The 21,261-nt window shown below is 42.7% G+C and overlaps 1 protein-coding gene across 1 annotated transcript; it reads right to left on the bottom strand.

The window, feature by feature from the left end:
* Positions 1 to 17,244: 17,244 nt before the first annotated feature.
* On the bottom strand, positions 17,245 to 20,673 carry FOXQ1 (forkhead box Q1). The gene is given in 3 exon segments (XM_043540187.1): positions 17,245 to 19,195; positions 19,198 to 19,233; positions 19,265 to 20,673. Coding segments are annotated over 3 exon segments (1,032 nt in total). The 5' UTR covers positions 19,817 to 20,673; the 3' UTR covers positions 17,245 to 18,751.
* Positions 20,674 to 21,261: the final 588 nt, after the last annotated feature.

Genomic DNA, 21,261 nt, shown 5'->3' with positions numbered 1-21,261 from the left:
CTTTTGCACATTCACCCAGTTCTAGTCCTTTTGTTCCATGAAAATCTGGTAAGAAATTTTTCATCTTAGAAAAATGAAGGCCCTATCTAAAGGCTATTGAAATCAATGGAAAGATCTTTCCATTAACTTCAGTAGGCTTTGGATCAGACCCTAAATAAACAAAATTCTGGATTGCCACCTATGGTGATAATGGCTTTGTTCTGCCCTTTAATGAGTAATGATTATGTTATGAAAAGCCTTATGCAACTTTTGGCATAGTTAGACATCGTATACTAGGCCTACTAGAGGTGTATAATTTTAGGAACATTTGGCTGGTTTCTTGGGTTGTATAACAAATAATTATGGAATCTTGCTGAGCCCTGCTTTATTATTACAGGGCTTCAGGCTCTTAGCCCCAGTAGCTCTGCATGCTTGTTAATATTTAGCTATCTTGTAGTTTGGTAAATAATAAGGAAATTTTTTTCTTTAATTTTCACTTCAGTAACAAAGATTACTGGGTTGCAGAAAGAATGCAGTAGATGTTACGTTCTTCTGATGGCATATTTTCCTGCTCTGATTCTTTTTTGCTGATATATGAACTAGATAAATTCATGGAGGATAAGTCAATCAATGGCTATTAGCTAGGATGGGCAGGGATGGTGTCCCTAGCCTCTGTTTGCCAAGAGCTGGGAATGGGAGACAAGGGATGAATCACTTGATGATTACCAGTTATGTTAATTCCCTCTGGGGCACCTGGCATTGGCCACTGTCAGAAGACAGGATACTGGGCTAGGTGGACCTTTGGTCTGACCTAGTATGGCCGTTCTTATGCTCTTATGTTCTTAATGTGAAACAAAGGTCTTCCAAAGCCTCTTAAGGAAGCAAATGATAAATCATTCAGAAAGACCCAGCTTTTTTAATAAGGCAGCTTAAGCAACAGAGGAAGATAGTTTACCTGACTGAAACTTTTCATACATATAGATAGGCAACTTTCAAATGCCAGTCTTGACTGATTAAAACTCTGTATTAAGAGCCTGAGCCAAAACCCATCTAAGTCAGTGGAAAGACAGTCACTGACATCAATGGTTCAGGCCCTAAAAGTACATCTACACAGCATTTTGGACTGAGCAGGAGCAAGCCTCCCAGTTCTGGTTGATAGACTTGGACTAGTGGGGCTTGCACTAGCACTCTAAAAATAGCTGTCTAGACGGCACTTCGAAGTTACAGGTCAGAAGCCCACCCCCTTCCCTAGACTTCAAAGCTCGAGCTCCAGCGTCAGCCACAACTTCAAAGTGCTGTCTACACTGCTCTTTGTAGAGCACTAACGTGAGCCCTGCTAGCCCCACTAGCCTGGGTCTGTCAGCCAGGCCTGTGAGGCTCATTCCCACTTGTTCCAAAATGCCCTAATTGTTTAGGCAGAGAATATCTGTACTAGAGACCAGCGTGGCTAAAACAGCACTTGCTTCTGGTGCCTCTGCTCTGTCCTGTTACACCTTAGAATCTCTTACTCTGCCTGGCCCAATTACTAGACACATCTTTCAGTTATTTCATTTAGACTCCTGAGGGCCTGTTACCTCTCTTCAGGACCGGACAAACAAATCTGTGTTGTCTCCCCTAGCGTATCTCAATCAGAGCTCCAACTTGATGATAATTTAAAAACCCTTCTGCATGTCTCCAGAGCAGCCAAGATAGTGCCCAAGCATGGCACTTCTGGTGGGCGAGGCTAGGAGGCTGCTGTGCTCAGAACTCAAGATGGCCCAGATAAGGCACATGGAAGGCTCTATGGATGAGACTTTCAAAATGACTCAGTGTTAGCCTCTCGGGGGCCAGCCTGCAGTAGAGCGGATCTCCTGGTAACCTAATGAGCACAGCTGGCCTGATAACAGCTGTCCGATTGACTGAGCCACCTGAGTGGCTGCAGGAGTCAGCATAGTGGCTGCTCAATGTGCTCCTTGCCTGTGGCTGTGCTTGTTCCTGCCCCTGCTCTATCCTGTACCTGTTCCTGACCCAGCCGCCAGCTCTGTCCTGGCTTCTGACTCTTGGCTCCGATGCTTGGCTATGCCTTCTGACTGTGGCTTTGGCTTCTGACTCCTGGTTCTGATCTTTTGGCTTTGCTCCAGGAGCCCCTGCTTGGATTCAGCTCTAACAGGTATGAATGTTATTCCAGGCATTAGGACAGATTGCCCATGACTTGGTCGCTGACATACCCTTGATTTTAATGGAAGCAGAGTTAGGCTAAAATTCCCATTACCTTCAATGAGACTGGAGTTCAGGCACTGCTGAGTGCTTCTGACAACTCCAACACATGCCTAATTGAAGGCAATGGGAAGATGCCCCAGATCTAATGGCCACATACAGCTTCCAGGTACCCTATGAAAGCCCAGGTGTACCTGGCTTTTGAAATGCATAGCAAAGATCTTAAATCAGGGGCACAGCTAGGTGAGACTAGCAGAGGTGGAAGTTTGAGATGATTCATGATTAATTGTGATGGTTCTAAGGTTACCCAGGACTGTAAGTCACCTCAATACCCCTTGCTTGCTTCCATCCCTGGGCAGTCTTGCTTGTGCTTAGCTGGGTGTTAGCTCCCTGGCACCATCAAAGTGTTAGCTACTCAAGCACTATCCTGTGGGCTATGTCAGCCCTTTCTTTTCCTTGCAATTTAATAATAGGTGAACCCCACTTCCCAAATCCCTTTGATGCATTCCCCTGTGATATCTAGCCCCTGGTGCTGGCTCCTCACAGAATTACCAAGTCAGATATTACCAATATATTACCAAGATATTACCATTCCTCACAGAATTACCAAGCCATCTTGTATGATTCAATTCAGGATCAGCGCTTTGCTTAATATCATAGCACTTAAGTATATTTATAGTGAAAACAAGAATAAGTTTATTATCAAAGATTCAAGTGACAGTGACTAAGAATATTGGAAACAAATGGTTACATATAAAATAAAACCATAACTCCCTTTTCTAGAAAGCAAACTTACCTGACAGGTTAACCTCCTGTATAAAGAAGTTTTATCTCACCCAAAGTCTTCGGCAGCTTTTTCAACCAAGGCTGGTTGTGATTTCATTTTTGTGCATGTAAACATACTGTTTGTTTACTTCCTAGTTGCAGGATGAATGAATGTTGTCTTTTTCTTTGACATATATCCCCAAAATTTACTGTGTTTACTCCTAGACTGAGTAATCAACCCATGGCTTGTTTTTCCCGTTTGCAGCTTCCCTGTTGACTTCACATCTCTTTGGTAAAATTTGACTTAATATGTAAATGGGCATCCATTGTGTTGGTTTACAAATGTTAATTTACATCCTGACACAAAGAGAGGTGAATAAACATCTGACAGAAAACCGGGTTTTTCACCTTTGCTGGTGATTAATACTTTGATACAGATTCTAAGAACATATTTTCAGTATGTGTATATAACTTCTTACTTAGTATCTGTAACTACATTTTACAATGATATTAATAACTAGCATGGCACTGGCTTTCGTTTGAGAACTCAGACATTCTTTGGTGAACCAGAATGTACGTACCAGACTCAGAGCTGTAAGTTAAGCATATGTGTGACTGGTTCAGTCACAGGGACCCCCTGGGGGCTGTCACCTGACATGCTGGAATTACCTCTGAGCCCGTGTTTGCTGCCAGCTTGGGACTCCAGAACCCCATCTTGTTGAGCCAGACTCGGTAGCCTGCTCTAACATAGACTCAGGGTCTGGTCCATGCCCCCAAAGCTGCAGACTTAACGGAAAACAGCTCAGCAGGTTACCTATCTCCAGCACCCAGATCCCAATGGGATCCAAACCCCAAATAAATCCATTTTACTCTGTATAAAGCTTATATAGAGTAAATTCATAAATTGTCCACCCTCTATAACACTGATAGAGAGATATGCACAGCTGTTTGCTCCCCCAGGTATTAATCACTTACTATGGGTTTATTAATAAACAAAAGTGATTTTACTAAGTATAAAAAGTAGGATTTAAGTGGTTTCAAGTAATAACAGACAGAACACAGTAAGTTACCAAGCAAAATAAAACAAAACATGCAAGTCTAAGCCTAATACTTTAAGAAACCGTTTACAGGTAATATCTCACCCTAAGAGATGTTCCAAGAAGCTTCTTTCACAGACTAGACTCCTTCCTAGTCTGGGCCCAATCCTTTCCCCGGTACAGTCCTTGTTAATCCCAGCAGACATCTTAGGTGGCAAGCAAGGGCTTTCTCATGACTTTGTCTCACCTTTGTCCTGCTCGACCTCCTTTTATAGCTTTGGCACAAGGTGGGAATCCTTTGTCTCTCTGGGTCCCCACTCCTCCTTCTAAATGGAAAAGCACCAGGTTTAAGATGGTTTCCAGTATCAGGTGACATGATCACATGTCCTGTGAGACCCCAGCCTCCACTCTTCCAGGGGTGGCCCACACGTACCCAGGAAGTTTTGCAAGTAAACAGAGCCATTTATAGGTCATTGATTCTGAAGCATCCTTAATGGCTTCCACTTAATATGTTTACATCAGTAATACAAGTTTATATCTTATTCTCCTAACTCCAGACAAAGAAATAACACATGCAAGCAAATAGGATGAACATACTCAGTAGCTTATAAGTTTTGTGATGATACCTTACAAGAGACCTTTTGCATAAAGTATATTCCAGTTACATCATATTCACACTTATAAACATATTTCCATAAGACATATGGAGTGCAACATCACAATATGCTTATGTGCTTTGCTGAATCAGGGCTAAAGAAAAGGGTTACTGAAAGACAGGAGGGGCAGATGCATGTTGTTCAGAGTGGTTACATGGCCAATTTCACCCTCTGCACACCCACCACTGCTCAAGAAAGCAAAATTAGGAGAATCTCTCACTTGGTCTCTTATTTCAATATACAGTACTTCCTGCCATTTTAAAACCACTGGTGCCTTTCTTTGCTTTAAGACCAGAAATCCAGCTCTTCAAACTCTTCTCATGCAGTAGCCCTCATTCAAATATAATAGACTTTAAGGGTACTCCTTCGTTAATAAAAATACTTGTACAAGTAAGACTTTGCAGGATTGGGCCCTGTGTTTGCAGTTCAAACATGTTAACAGTGTAACCTAGATTTCCTTGTTATCATAATATAAAGTTTCTTACCACAGTAGGTTTATTTTTTTTTATTGAAGACATCTATTACTTACATAGTCAGGAAAAGTGTAAGTTCAGACTTTTTGGCACATGCTGTATGATGGACATGCCAGCCAAGAGCCACAGGATTTTCATTTGCAACTAAAATAATATAAATGTATTGATCTAGTTGCTTGTAATTAGATAAAATAGCTCAAAGACTGCAACTGTTTTTTAACAATATTTCTACCGGGATGCCCTTTATAAAATATTTATTTCCCTAAAATTTGTTTTATCATTTTTCAGGAAGAAGATAGAAACGGCAGCGGAAACTGATCATTGGATGCAAGAGCAAAAACACAAAGAATTCAGTGGCACTGTATAATAGTCTTGATTTTGATATTTTGTATAGGTGGACAGAACAAAATCAAATTATTACAGATGTTCAATCAAATAAAAATAAGATGGAAAAAATAGTATTTGTTATTAGGACCACCTTTTGTACTCTTTACATGAGAACATTCATTTTAAGGAAGCACTTTCAAATGAAGGCAAGCATCAACTATTTAAATATAATCCAATATCTCCTGTATGTACAAACTGTAGTTCAAGTCCAGTAATCACAACAGGAGGCTTCTTAAACAGGGTTACCAATCAACCTTCTTTGGTTAATGTATATGCATAATGTCTAAGGGCCCCGCTCTGTCCTCCAAAGACAATCACCATGCTGTAGCTATCTATCTGTGTAATCTGATCAGTAGCGGGACTTACCTGATAAGTGGAAATGATACATGTGCGTTCATTGAAGGTTGAAATTGAACCCTTAGGGCTATATTTTCAAAGCTTTGTGCAATGATGAGAATGTTTAAGTTGGACCTTTATAAATCTTTTCACTGGAGATGGATATTCAGTCAGAGGGGGAAGAACACACTTGGGTGTTGGCTAGGCTCACTGGACTCCCCTATTTGTCATACAGGAGAGGGATGACTTTCCTCTCTGATGCAGGATAATGATAAGCCTCTGCTATTGCAAAAAACCAAATCCTACCTGGCAGACCAGGCCTATGGGCCTGATTCTCCACTGCCTTTCACCTTGTGCAGCTATTTAAACCTGTGCAAAGGGAGTACAAAGTGGGTGTAATATACTACCAAATTGCATCAGTAGCATTTTACACACATTTAGCACAGGTGGCAATGTCTACATAAGGTGCAAAGCAGAGGACAATCAGTCCCACAAGGGCTAGTCTCGTATAAAAGGAGCAGAACTTAACCACTCAGCATCAGAGATTCTTATAGTATTCAGCCCTTTGAAGCAGGAAGATGTTATCCAGTTTAAGATAGCAATAGAAAGATTTCCAAAGAGGGTCCTATTTACTAAGTGTGGGCCATATTTTCACTTTATTTCTGGTGTGGAACTTTTATTGACATCTAAGGGAATTCTTTACAGAGATTGATGGGAGCATTTGACCCTTATGTTCTTGAGAAAAGTTCTAGTGAATATTTTTCTTGGCTATTTATTCTTGCTGTACATGGGATAGACACGGGGGTTCACTTTTTAAAAAACAGTATGAGGCAATTTTTAAAAAAGGACAAATGCTAATTAAGGTTTTCCTGCAAAGAAAAGTCCCTAGTGCATTTCTAATAACTTTTCACAAAAAAAGGTTTGAAGACCTTGAATTTATGCACTTCCACAGCTAGCTTCTAGTTTCCTCACAGTTGCAAAGGAACACTGTGAAGTTGAAACCGTATTTTTAAAAAAAGTCTTGCCTGTGTTATAGTACTTCAAAGTGTTATTTAAATCTGAATGTTTTGCAAATTGAATGTACTTTTTGTTATTTTTGTTTGTTTTGTGTTTCACTCATCTTTGTGCAACAAAAATAGAACAGTTTGCTTTTCACCCTCTAGTCAGTTTCACATTGCTCTCTTGCAATGAGACAAAGTTTTGGTTGCAAGTACTACAGTGGAATGTTTAAAAGCAAATTAAAAATGGTTTTCTTTTAATAAAATACAATGATGAACATATTTTTATTAATATTAGATTTTAAATCTTGACAGTATGGCCCCAAAGTAGAAAAAACTTAAACACACATGTAACTTCAAGCAAGTGAATAGTTGCCCCGATCCTGCAAAGATTTATGCACATTCCGAACTTTACACACTATGAATAGTCCCATTGACTTCAGTGAAATTACTCATGATGCATAAAGATAAACATGTGCTTAAGTCTTTGCAGGATCAGGGTCTCAAAGATACGCATGTTTTAAATTGTATGTTGTACTGCGGCCAGTTTGACTTTGCGGGGCACGAGTAATTTCCTGTACATTGCTCAGGGATCTCATCACCTATTGCACTCAAAGGATTCACTGTGCCTACAGTAAAAGATAAAATATCTACACCTCAGTATCTGTAACTAAGAATCCATCAATATACTTTTCATAGAGTGTATGGGCAACACACATTTAGTTATTTTCACACATGCAGTTATACAATAAACATGGTCTAATTTAAATATAGTAATTTTATTGAATGGTTCTTGGATTACTTATCCAGCTTTTTATGGGCCATATACCACTCTGATCTAATTGATGCCAATGGAAATTGTGTGTGTGGACTGCAGCCAATATATGCCACTTTATTAGTCACCAATTAAATACTAAACAGACTATGGAGAAAATGACTCTATTAATTGGTTTATGCATATAAAATTCTCCTGGGAGTGTCATAAATCCATATGCTGTCCCAAATGTGGTATTTTGCATAACCTCTCATTTCAGCTGAAGTACATATAAAATCTCTTACTATGAGGTGCTCCAATCTGACCTTGACTCTGAGGAGCTATGTGTTTAGTTTATTTATGCGAGGATCTGGAATAAGATGAACTCAAGAAATGTTACATAATATACTTCTTTCAGACAATTAAATATGAATGGAAGGGAGGATACGGGTAAACTTTTGGTCAAACCATGCTTCATTTTTTGGAATCTTTGAGCACTAGCATGTTAGGTGTGTATCTATCCTGATATACTTTTGGAAGGCTGGCAGAATTATGACAAAGCAAAGTTTGTCAAAGAGATGGCTCCCAATGCACAGAATGTTATCAGTGGGCCAGAATCAAGCCTTGGTAGGTTTTAAATCTCCTAAAACTCATTTCTGAAAAGGTACCAGGATGGGTTAACTTGATATCACAATTCAATCTTCATTTCAGTGTTCATGAGATTAGAACAGATATTGGTAACTAATCATTCATGAACAGGGCTCCCAGTGGAGTTTACTTTACTTTATTAAAAAAAAAAAAGGACTTCAAATAAAACTCATGGTTCAAATTAAATACCCAGAATTAATTTGTTCTTGACGTATTTGCGGAAGAGACACTTTAAACATTAAATAGTGTTGCTATTAGGACCGGTTAGAATCCAGCTATCTAAGGTGGCATTCAACTGTCTAAATCACCCTTTCTCTTGCAATCCCCTGACTCATGCACTATGAACATTGCAACTTCTGTAACAAATGAAGCAGGGGTCCTAACAGACAACAGTGTCATTAACTACAGAATCCCAATTCATTTCTGAGCAGATCCATGCTATGCATTGAATGACCCAGAGGCCCTTGGAAAAAGAATGTGATCATGTAATTAATGACTGTATCATAATATATATGCTCAAGGGGGCTGAATTAAGATTTCACAGAAACCTTGATTCTAGCATTTTCTTATTTTTGAGTGCTTAACTTTGCAACCTTATGTTCTTTTAAATTAGCATATTATGAGAAAATGTTAAATGTAGCCAACTATTACTGAAGCCATCATGTGATCTTGTATTTAAGACAACTGGCTGAAACTTGTATTAATTAGCACAGAACAAACATTAGCTCAATGGTTACCCAGCCCAAACCTTGTCCCTTTTAGGCCAATATGATTCAGTCAGACCAAATGTCTATCGGCTCCAAAAGAGTGCCAAGTGAATCCTGAGCAAGTCGACCCACAAATTGCTCAGTCTGCTGTTCCCATTTGGAGAATCAGGCCCAACTATTAGGAGAATCCCAAATGTGTACATGAGTGCAAAGTCATTTCCCCCATGTTTAAATTAAACCATAAAAGTTTATATCCCTAATTTCTCACTTTAAGCCTATAATTCAAGGGTCTTCAAGGAACAATAACTTAAGTATTCCAGCTGGACAAGAAGAAAATATAAGTGGTAATCGGGAGTAACTCAGTTGATGTTGCAGGAGTTACCCTGGTATAAAAATGGTTGTGAGATCAAAATCAGACCTTTATTTTTTAACCAGCAATGTAATGTCACTAGACCTGAATCATTCCAATAAACCTGAATCCATTGTTTCTGTCCCCACAGATAACCTCTGAAGGATGATTGGAGGGAGCCTTGCCCGCAGTCCATTGAAAAGTACAAAACTGAGAAACTTGTCACTCCCAAAGAAGAAGGTAAATAATCAGCTCCACCCAGAGGATCTAATCCAGTCTCCAGGAATTGGCAGGATTCAAATCTAACAATTCCTGTGGAGCATCTGTCAAATTTCTCTCCCATCCATTTACCTGGCTGCAAAAGATTTGGAGATTGTCTCTGTTCTCATGGGTTGTTGTAATGACATGGAGGCAGACATTTGCCTTGGCTTGATCATAGCCTTAATAGTGACTTTTATATCAATGAGATTGTGAATCAAGCTAAAATAAGGGTTATAATTGAAAAGACCTTTAGTGTATATGTTTTTGCATCTTTGTTATCTCATATTTCAGAGGCTGAAATATCTGAAGCTGTCTAGACACTCTTAACAGAGCTGGAGAAAGGAGGTCTTTACCTTCTTCTTGGTAAAGCATGCTGGGAAAGGAGAGGAGTCTCAGGCTTATATAATGCAGGCTTTTCTCCCTCTCAGATAGTGTTTGGGAGGACACTATCAAGAAAGGCTATAGTCCTGGCTCTGTTAAGAAGGGCCTCTGAAAAATGCAGGTAGGACCTGGAGCTATTTCTTCTACTTGATCAAGACTTTTATTAACGTGTTGTTCTGAAGGGACTCTGGGGATGTATGTTGCTGAGCACTTTGGTGTATGAGTCTGTGTGATCTGTTGTCAGATCATAACCTCTCCGTCTCTGTTCTCATTTAACCTATTTCTTCTTCTGTGGTGGGGAAGAGAGGGAGGCACCCTGGTATGATGATGTGGATTATTCATAAGATGCCAAGCATCTATCGTGCCTTATTACCAGATAGTTGTACATAAACTGGAGAGAGTTCAGAGAAGAACACTAATGACTTCTTGGACTGACTTAAGAGGAAGAGCTACTGTATATGTGTACAGTTTTGCTAGGTGACTAATGGAGAATCTGATGATAACGTACAAATATTTGTTGGGTATATATGCCAAGGAGAGAGAAGAAGAATTTTTTAGTATGGTACAATGGGGTATAACTTTATTGTAACAAGTGCACGTTAGTAAGGTGATGGTGGCTATATACGTACGTAGAAAGATAGTAACTGTTTAAAACTAAGAAGGAATTTTATTTTAGGGTGAATCTCAAGCAATATTTCTTGAAAACGAACTCTGTAAGGCTGTAGTGTGGTAACTATAGTTTGGAATATTTAAACTAGGCTAGATACTGCCTTGCATAGTTTCTACAGTCATTTACTATCCTGCACTGGAAGGAGGATGGATTAGATGATTCGGTAGGCCTTTCCTGTCTCTAATTTCTGACTTTTATTGAAAATCTAGAGGCAATTACTTTCATGAGATACCACAACCTTCAGCGGCAAATACTGTAGAAGGAATTAAAGTAAACAGTTCCCTGTCAAAGGCCTGTTCCAAGAGGCCATAGGTTACATCTGAGACCTTTTTGAAAATCAAGGTGAAACTACCTTTCCAACAACACATGTTAAAAATCTCTAACTCTCTTTTATAATAACTGGCATCTCACAGATCATAATATCCATTGATACAAATACAAAGGAAATTATAATGTATTAATCAGTGTTTGGCTGAAACTTAGGCTCTTTAAACAGATAACTATAAACCATTTTACACAACAGGATTTTGTCTAATTAAAACATCTAAGACTTTTCTATCTAGTGATGTAGTTTAGGATTGATTAATGGGTCTTGAGCTCCAGCATTGTATTGACAATATGATTTGGATTTGGTATGATAGCTAATGCTAAAACAAAAATTAAGAAGTTGATCACACCTTATGTTAAGGGTACACTTAATTTATAAAGGATTAATAAATGACTGAAAGATATAACATACCTTAGTAGGTATTATAGCTAGTTAAGTACGTTAGTAGGAGTTGAAAGCAACTTGTTAGACTCTAAAATAATCAATTAACATTTATTAGAAACATTTATTAACCCTTCATGAACTACTCAAATGTACACTTTATATTAAGTGTGAGTAAGAAATTGGTATGACAGAAAATGCACAAGAGTAGTTTAAAACAATATATGAAAAGGCTCTACTACAGCAAGAAAATAAAGATGAAAGTACAAATTTTCAAAGGCACCTAATTGCTATAAGATCACAGGGGTGGAATGAGGGATTGCGCTTTTCTAGATGCGTGTGCATCCCATTGATGCTAATGGTTGTGATATAATATATTGAGGGAGGTGAAAATCTGACCCTTTGTTCCCAAAATGAAGTTTGTAGGTGCATAAAGATTAAGATTGGTAAGTAGTGGGATCCACCAAAGCTCCTAAGAACCTCCCGCATGGAACACTCATGAGAGTTAGGCCCCAACTGTTATACCAATAAAATAAAAACCAGCAGGATCTTATTAAAGGGAAAAAGGCAAGATACCACATTTATTGTGAATACAGAAAGAATCATAGTAAGCAGTTAGTTATAGCTATAACATTCCATTCAATCTCATATTTATTCACACATTCATTCATACACACACACACACACACAGGTTCTGCAAGGTTGTTATCATAGTTACCAGCCTTAGAGTTGCTCATGCCAAGCCACTGGCCAGGTGGCCTGGACATGAGGAGGGAGCAGGGCCTTGTCAGATGCTCATCTGATGCTCCTGGAAGTTGGTTTGCAGAATCAGACCCCCAAAGTTTCACTTTCCAGAGTCCATTTTTATAGGAGTTTTTTCCTATGCCAGTCTATGGGAATTGCTTCATCATGCTGTTGCTGAATCAATCAGCAGATAGCACATTCCTGACGGCTCCGTGCTGCTAGATGTTATCTTGTTCTTTGGTTCTCCCATTCTTGAGGCTGTTGGGTGGATTCCGGTCTGCCCTCTGGGGGTGCTCTGGTTATTTCCACTTGACGCCTTCTTCAGCCGATGGACACTGGATTCTTAGGCTGGCACCTCCCTGATCTTTCAGTTATTATCCACTCCAAGCGTCCATCCACATACATCCTCTATCTCTATTTTAATCACAATTGTTAACAAAGCGAGATGAATACAACAAAAGGGCGGGGAATCTCTGGGTGCTGTTTCTGTTGTTACAGAGTATTGCTCTGAGTCTCTCTCTGTGTGAGTAGTTGTTGTTACAAAGAATTGCTTTGAGAACAGACTCTGTCTTAGAATGTACTAACACAATTAGCAGCTAGCAAGTTTCACACATAGAGGGAGAGAAACAGTACCAAAACCCAAGAGACCTCTTAATTGGTAATACCCTGGAATTTAAACTATGGGGAATCAAACTCATTTGTGATTTTAATACAGAACTTCTTTAATACGATACAACATAATGGGATTGTCTAAAGCACCTATCTGTGTCTTTAGCAGTCTAAATATCTTTACAAATCTGGTTCAAAGTGCAGAGTGTATAGATTAAAGTAGGGCAGAGCCCGCTGCTCCTCATTAGTGCCAAAAAAGCTATTGGTAGGGGGCAGGCATGCTTTGTCGTCTTGAGCATGGAGAGGTCAGTATATGTCACACCAAGAAACCACGATCTTGGTGCTGCAGTGCAAAAGTCATGACTCTGTGCATTCTCATGAACCTCATTTTTAGGCATACTTTATCTTAGAAGAAGAAGAATGAAGGTCCACCACATCCAGATACACCAAGGTGGAGCATCATAAAATCAATAATAATACCTAATGAAAAATGGAACAGAATGCCATGTAAACTGTGCCTATGTTGTGGAGTAAGCAGACCTGCAAACTGCATAATGAAGCACAACCTGAAGTTCTTTTGGGAGGGGTCACAGCAGCAGCTCATGAGCTGAATGCCAGACTAATCTGACATGCTCCAAGTCCTGAGCTCGGGTTGTCAGGGTAATAAAGTAATCATGGGTAGGTGCCCCTGGAATGCATGGTTTGAGACACTGGAGAATAGTATCCAAAATGGCCCTTTTTCTTCAGAACATGAGAGAGATGGATCCAAATTCAGCCCTGGTTTAAGAGGGTATAACTGTTGAAATCAATGAAGTTGCAGCAGGGCTATAATTTACCCTGTTAAACTAAAAGCTGTGAATACCTGATGGAATTGGCACGAAGGTTTATCCTTTTTACAATGGTTTTTATGGTCGCTGTGTGAGCAGGATAGGGCTTTAGGTGGCTTTAACAGCAAACTCACCAATGCTATCCACCCTTACCTTCAATGGACAAAGTTGACCCTTAAAATATATCCTGTTGTCTTACTCCCATTGAGTTCAATTGCATATGATTTGTCTCTCTCCTTACTGGCGGGAAACTTCTCCCGGTGCAGAAGCCCTACACAAAGCTGTACGGCCACTTAAGCTTCCTATTAAGGACTGAGTCCAGCTGCACTTGGGGTTCCTTGGAGGAAGAACTGGTGAAGCTCCATTTTTCTGGGGGCAGAGATGGGGTGATTGAAGGGTGCATAAGGAATGAAGATTCTCGGTATGGTGTAGAGCTTTGGTCCACACCACCCCTTTTTCAGGCCAGCACACGGAGAAGAAGTAGCAGGAATGACAGGGCAGAGGGAGAAAGAGAGGGGATCTCTGTTAGGACTCCAGATAAGGTGAGCTGAAGTAGCATTATTGGAATGGCTCAGCAGCCTGGTGGAGGATTACCTCCCCTCCAGTATATTTATGTGAAATCCAGCTATTGCTGCTGACTGGAAGACTGGATTTTAGCTTAAGGGGTTAACTGACCCTTATGTGCTGAATTGGACCTTGTTAGAAACTCTGCATTGAGCTCAGTCTTGCCCTTGAATAGGGTGACTGACTTCAGTGGGGCTTTCAATAGGGATACTGCAGTGAGGAAGGGGTGTGGACTAGGGTCCTGAATGTACAAAGATTATTTAGCTCAGCATAAGGTGCAATGAAGAAAAATTTCCACCAGCTTAATTTATCATGCCGTCAATAAATGTCTTGTGTAAAATGGGATCAAATAACTAGATGAAAATAACACTATCAAGAAAAAAGAAAAGGAGTACTTGTGGCACCGTAGAGACTAAATTTGTTGGTCTCTAAGGTGCCACAAGTACTCCTTTTCTTTTTGCGGATGCAGACTAACAAGGCTGCTACTCTGAAAACTATCAAGAAACTAGCCTGATGAGATCCGCCTACAAAAGGTTATGAGCAAAGTGATTTGCCTCCACTTAAAATAGGAGTATTTAGTCTAGTTGTATTGTACCCTGCTAGGGCTCAGGTTTCTCAATATTGTTCAGGTTCTAGAAACCAATATGCTGCTGACATCCATGGACACTTCTGAGGCTTGTAGTATGTGTTTCCTCCTCATGACTGAGACATGATCTAATACCTGAAATAGCTTTCCCCTTAACCTAACGAGTCATGGCCAATGAGTCATAACTCACAAAAAAGAATAATCTGTGAAGCAAGATGTGCAACTGTATTGATCAATGGAACTGGAAAGCTATAGTTTAAACCTAAAGGCCTGAGGAGGCATTTAAGATTCCTGCAGGTCATTGTGTGCCAAGGGGAAGGTGTGTGGGATTTTTGTGTGCATGCTCCATGCTCGAGCAAAATTCTCATTGCCGCTGAAGTCATTGGGAGTTTCCTCTGAGCATGGAGCACAACTGGTTTCTAAGAGCCCTGAACTCCACCCACACTCAACAGAACCGCTCCGATATCTTGGTAAGAGTTCACATTGTCCTATAGGGCTAAAAACAGAAAGGGGAGGGGGAAAAGTATTGGCTCACTGTTGGTGTTTCAAATATCAAAAGGAAAATGCATTTGTCTCAGTTCTGTCATCCTGATTTATTAGGAAATCAGAATGACAGTGAACAGACATAAAAAACCTTGCTGTTTTGGGAAGGGCTCAGAAAACGTTAATTTGCTTGTTCCACACAAAAATGTAAAGTGTCGGTTCTCTGATTACCTGCTTCTGGAAACTGTTTGGACAGGTGCTGTGTTTCAGTAGTCATCTTTCACAGCTGACAGGCTTGATTTACAGTTGTAGACCATAGATTTCCTTTCTCAGCTCTGGTCCCAGTGCTGTGTCTGCCAGGGTATGTCAGTAGTGCACTGCAGCCAGGAAAGGCTGCATCTTGATTGAAGAGTAGCTACACTACCTGGATGAGATTCTAGCACATAGGATTGAAATAGAAAGGGGTCCTAAAAGATGTACAGGCTCCTCCTTGAGGACACAAGACTCCTCCTGTTCTGGGTATTGGAGTGTCCTTGTCAAATTCTAGTCACATTAGTAGTAGTTTTGTTAGTCCCATTGAGTTTAATGGGATTACTTCAATGAATAAATGGAGCAGGATTTGGCTCACTACATCTGAGGTCCAGTTTAGTTTGCTTGAGACCACTAAATCCTCTTGTAAAATCACTTTCTTCTAGTAACTAGTAAGCAATTAAACTAATCAGTTACTTAAGCCACACACACAACCTTTAAGAAGTCTTTATTGTGGGGAAAAACATTTCTACTTAACTGAAACTAACTAAAATTCCTAGGCGGCTTTTTCCATTTCTGAAGCAGAAAGATGAAAGAAAGTAAATATGGGGAGAGACATTGCTTTGAAAAGGGCCCGATCCTGCAGTCCTTACGAAGCAAAATTTCCACTGTTATCAGGGAGCAGGATCAGGCCCAGAGACTTCTTAAATTAGTAAATATCAGAATGTAATCCTATGTCGTATACTCTCTTTTGAGTCTCCCATGCTGTTCATGCACTCAAATTTGGCACTTGCAAATTGCCACCTGGATTTGTAGCTAAAATTACCTGGGACACCTGACAGAACCCTAGTGTTGCTGGAAAAAAATCTGAACAGGTGAGCATTTGATGAGGAAAAGTAAACTAAACCTGCCAGGACTGATGAGAATATAGTTATCAAATATAATAACCATTATCCACAATCCTGAAATGCACAAAGAAGCAAATCTGAAAAGTTGGTATTCATGTAAAAGATTGAAATATTTGAAAGCACTTTTGTAAGTCTTTAAATTTATATCCTTTTATATTTCATTCTTTTTAAAAAAATTGTGATCTTTTACAAAACAGGATTTTAAAAAGTGTTGCACGCGGTTTGATTTTTAAAAATACTTTGGTTAAATTTAAACAAAAAATACTATATTGTCATATCAAAGTACAATTAGTACACTGTGAAATCATCCCTAAGGATGTTAACAAGATGTTAGCCGTGGTCTAGAGACAACTAAATTCTCCATTTTTAAAGAGAAACAAAAAACACAAACTATAGCAAAAGGTAGATTATGGAAAGCCAAATTAGTATTTGTATAGGGCCTTGAGGATAAAATGGTATTTAAGTGCAAATAATTTTATGGAAACCAATTCCTTTAATGGTTGATTACTCTATACATTAGACACTGATCTCTCGTGGTAAGATGTTATGGATGTTAGGGTTTGAGCTAAAACACATGAAATCTGCGTGGACTTTATTGAAATAAGTAAGGGCTTTCGCTTTGGGATTGTTTAAGGCAACTAAATAGAAGACTTCCTTTTCTGCAGGCATTTTTAACTATTCTGCAAATTGTTCTGAAGAAAAAAATATCGAATGGTAAATGCAGTGAGGGAGATAAGAAAATCCAGAGAGTCAAAATATAAATAAAATACACCAGATTTCAGTTTATTCCTCTCCCGTAAATATAAGAGGTTACAAAAGGGATGGGGGGATACCAGTTTCCAGTAGTGCAACCCTTTAGTTGTTAAGGCATTCAAATGAAAACTTTTAAACTGAGTTTCGCAACGCTGTTAAGATCATAATTAATTAAAAAACAAACAAACAAACCCGTAAAGATTGCACCTCTTGCTCTTCTTTTCTTAGGGCTTTCCTGACAAGCCTTATATTTAAAGGGTGTGTGTGTGTGTACCCGTGTGTGGTTTTATTAGTAACCGAAAACACATCAGGAGAAAAATGTAAGGGGGGAGGGGGAACTTTTGTTCCAGCAAAAGCAGTTAGAATCAAGTTGTACTACCAACCTTCCTGAAACAACTTTCGTTTGTCTAAGGAGATGAGACAATAGGATTACGTTTCGTCTCTGTCCTCTTTTGAAAAAGGTACTGCAGAGAACCTTTTTTACAAAGCAAATGTTTAGCTGGCCCTCATTTCCAAAAGATGATCTTTCAAGGGCCAGTCCTTCTGAAGGAATGAACACCAGCACTCGAACACTCTTTGACACGAGGAATTAAACAGTTATGTCAACTTTGTAGCTAGATGTTTTCTCCGGGCTGGGGAGCACACTTCTTTCAAAAGGAAGAGAAATCCTACTGACCCAAGTCTCAGTCAACAGGAATGCTAATGAATCTCTGCACATCGCACATCTAAACGCGAATGGGCACTACGGAGGGGGGCTGACAACCACCATCAACCTCTCTCCCAAAAAATGCAGTTGAGCCCAGTGCTCTCCTTCAACGTGAGGGCTTATCTACCTCTGCAACCTGGTCCCTTTCTTTCCGCCCACACAGCTTCTTTCTCTAGCACTATTTTACATGGTTTCCATGAAGTCGGTATCAACCCCCTCCCCGCCTCCCTGTCTTACACAGAGACATCACGCTATTCCTTGTGGAGTTCTTTTATTGGAAAATAACCATGAAGCCTGAGGTTTTTTTTTTTTCATAAAATAGTCACGCACAAATATACAGAGGGGGAAAAAAAACCACTCCTGGCTTGCCAGTGGTCTTATCTCCAAAAACACAACTCGGAAAACAGATCGAGCACAGAAAGAGACCACGGCTGACATTTCATTGAACCCAACCTAACGATATATATTTTTTAAAAAGCTGCAACCTGCCGTGTTAAAACATTTTTTAGTTTACAATGTATAAATAAATCTACCCCCTCTCCGCGAAATGCTAGGTGCTGCGGGGGGGGGGGGGGGTATTTTGGCACAGTGATGCATTGGTTCGGAGTAGAGAAAATGACCCAGCAACCTCTGGCACCTTTTCACTCGCCCAGCCCTCACCCTTGGGTGCACAGCGCACCTCCAAACTCCTAGTCGGGACAGAGCCTGACGGAACTGGTTCCCTGATCAACGACACATGGCTTTGCGCAGCGAGAAACCAGCGCGAGAGCAGATCAGGCACCTGCCTTAAGCCAAGTGGTTTCAACAATGACTGAGAAGCACTTTGACCCATTGCGAAGTCCAAATACAAAGCGCCCCCACTTTGGTTTGGTTCAAACCCCGCTCCCCCAGATCTAAGGCACAGTCACTTGTCTCTGGATAGAAAGTGCAGACGCCAGAGCCTCGTCCTCCTCCTCCCTTGCTCCCCCATCCACGTGTTCCCCGCCTCCCCCGCCTTGGGGAGGAGGGGGTCTGTATTAAGTCAGGAGGCGCTCGAGGGGGTAGGGCGAGTACGAGGCAGGGAGCCCCGGGGCCGTGTGCAAGGGGCCGGGCAGCCGGAGGGGGCCATAGAGCGGGGCGCCGAGCAGCGCCTCGGAAGGGGAGGGGAAGAGCTGGGGAGGGTCCGGCGGGCGGCGGGCGCTGCTGGCCGCCAGCGCCTCCCTCCCGCGCTCCAGCGGCGGGGGCCCGTAGGCGTAGAGCGGCAGGAGGCCGCCACCGGCGTAGAGCGAGGCCGGCGGGGGCGGGTAGGAGCCCAGCGGGTAGGGGGCGGGCAGCAGCTGGGGGCCGGGCGGCGCGGCCCAGAGCGCCCGGCTCGGGGCGGGGGCGCGCTGGAAGGGCCGGCTCAGGATGCTCTCGATGGCGAAGGAGCTGGAGAACTTGGAGCCCGGGCTGGCCGCGGCGGCGGCGGCAGCGCCCGCCCGCCCTTCCTCGGCGGCGCCCCCGCCGCAGCTGCAGGGGGCTGCGGAGCCGCAGCAGCAGCCGGCGGCGGCGGGGGCTGCCGGGCGGGCGGGCGGCGGCGGCGGCGGGGCGCGGCTGAGGCGCTTGCGGCGGCGGCGGAAGACCCCGTCGGCGAAGGTGTACTCGCTGCTGGGGTTGAGCATCCAGTAGTTGTCCTTGCCCCAGGGCCGGGCCGGGTCGCGCAGCACCTTGAGGAAGCAGTCGTTGAGCGACAGGTTGTGCCGCACCGAGTTGCGCCAGCCCGTGTAGGCGCCGCGGAAGAAGGGGAAGCGGCCCATCAGGTAGTCGTTGATCTCGGCCAGCGTGAGGCGGCCGCCGGCCGAGTCCCGGATGGCCATGGCGATGAGCGCGATGTAGGAGTAGGGCGGTTTGGGCCGCCGCGTGTAGGGCTTGTTCCCTTTCCCGCCCTCCGCGCCCGCCGGCCCCGCGCCCGCCGCCCCCTGGCCGCCCGGGCTGTGGGCGGCGCAGTCCCCGTCCGAGCCCAGCTCGCTGTCGCCCGGCGCGGGGGACGGGGCCCCGCTGCCCTCCTGGTCGCTGCCGCCCAGCTTGTCCTCGTAGCGCGGGGCGAAGACCTCCAGCTTCATGGCGCGGCTGCTGCCTCACCGGGCCCCGGCCTCTTCTCCCCTGGCCGCCAGGCTGGGGCGGGGGGCGGCTCTAGGGCAGCCCCCGGAGCTGGGCTGGGGAGGTGGCTGGCTGACTGGGGGGTCTCCTTCCCTGTCGGGAACAGTGTGTGTGTGTGTGGGGGGGGCTCTTGTTTCTCCCCCTGGACAGCGGCAAAGGTTTTCTCCTTGGCGAGCAGCGCAGGCTGGGGGTTGCCTCCCCCTTCACCCTTGGCAAGTAGCAAAGACCAGGGGCCGGGGGGGGTTGGTTGGAAGTCGAGGAGGGCTCTTCCCACTTGGACAGGTCCCTGGAGAACAGGGTGCCCCCCTCCTAGCCTCCTGGAGCGTAGGTTACTTGGGGGCAGGGAGGTCTCTCTATTTCTTCCACGCCTCTGTGATCCCCTTCTCTTAGGGAGAGGCACCGTGTCCTTCCCGGCTGCTTTGACTTTGGTTGCTCCAGGTGGGAAGAAAACCAACTAACCCCAAGTCAGTCGGTCTCGGATGGGTAGTTCTGCAAAGTCAGGTCCTCTCTCCAGACCCTCAGAGTTTGATCTTGTCCCTTTTTCGGGAGAGGTTCCTCATGTTACTGTCCACAGAGCAATTCAAATGGAATACATTATCTCTAGGGATGGGCAGTTACTCCTTTCTCTGTCTGTAGTTGCTGGTGCTCCTGTGTCAAGGGACCTGGTTTCTTCAGTCTTGAGATTCTGAGCTGACTTCTTGCTGTAGCAGTGGCAGCAGCCAAGTTATTATTGTTATTAGTAGTATTGTCAAGTTATTATCTCTCTCTCTCTCTCTCTCTCCCCCGTTGGCTCTGTGTCTCTGCACCACTTTCAGACCAGCCTATTATAATACTTAGGCAGCCGAGGAGAGGCGGAGCTAGAACCAGGATCTGAAAGGATGATGGGCGGGGAAGCAAGGTAGCAAAGGTAGGCATCCACTAATAAGCAAGATCAGAGTCATAATGATCTCCCTGTCATCTCAGATCTTGTTGGAAAGTTTATTTCATGCAACATGTTCGTTTTGTTTTTGTGTTTTCCTCTGCCAGGTTCCACCCCTTCTCTCCCTCCCATCCCTGAGTGTTTTGAATGAAGGAAGCCAGCAGGGACAGTGTGTGTGCGTGTTTGTAGGTTTGCATAGCAGGTTCCTCCTGCCAGGTGTAAAGTTCAGGATGACTTGTAGGTGGCAGAGCAACACCAGCTACACATTTATTATTTTTACATAATACCGTGTTTGGTAACAAGTTGTAATATGACAGCTCAACACCCTATTAAAAATAATACAGTGCTTCACTGGGAAGCTGTATAAACTTCGTTGTGAATTCTTCATGACTTATGTAGCTTGATAGTCATTTAATCCTCACCCTTATCCTCCCAGTCCAGAATGAAAAGTGAATGGGTCGGCACTTCTACATGCTCTGATGGAAATAC

This window comes from Chelonia mydas, chromosome 2 (assembly GCF_015237465.2).
Source record: "Chelonia mydas isolate rCheMyd1 chromosome 2, rCheMyd1.pri.v2, whole genome shotgun sequence".
NCBI lineage: Eukaryota > Metazoa > Chordata > Testudines > Cheloniidae > Chelonia > Chelonia mydas.
Note: the sequence above shows the minus strand (reverse complement) of the source record. Positions and strands in the feature narration are given on the sequence as shown.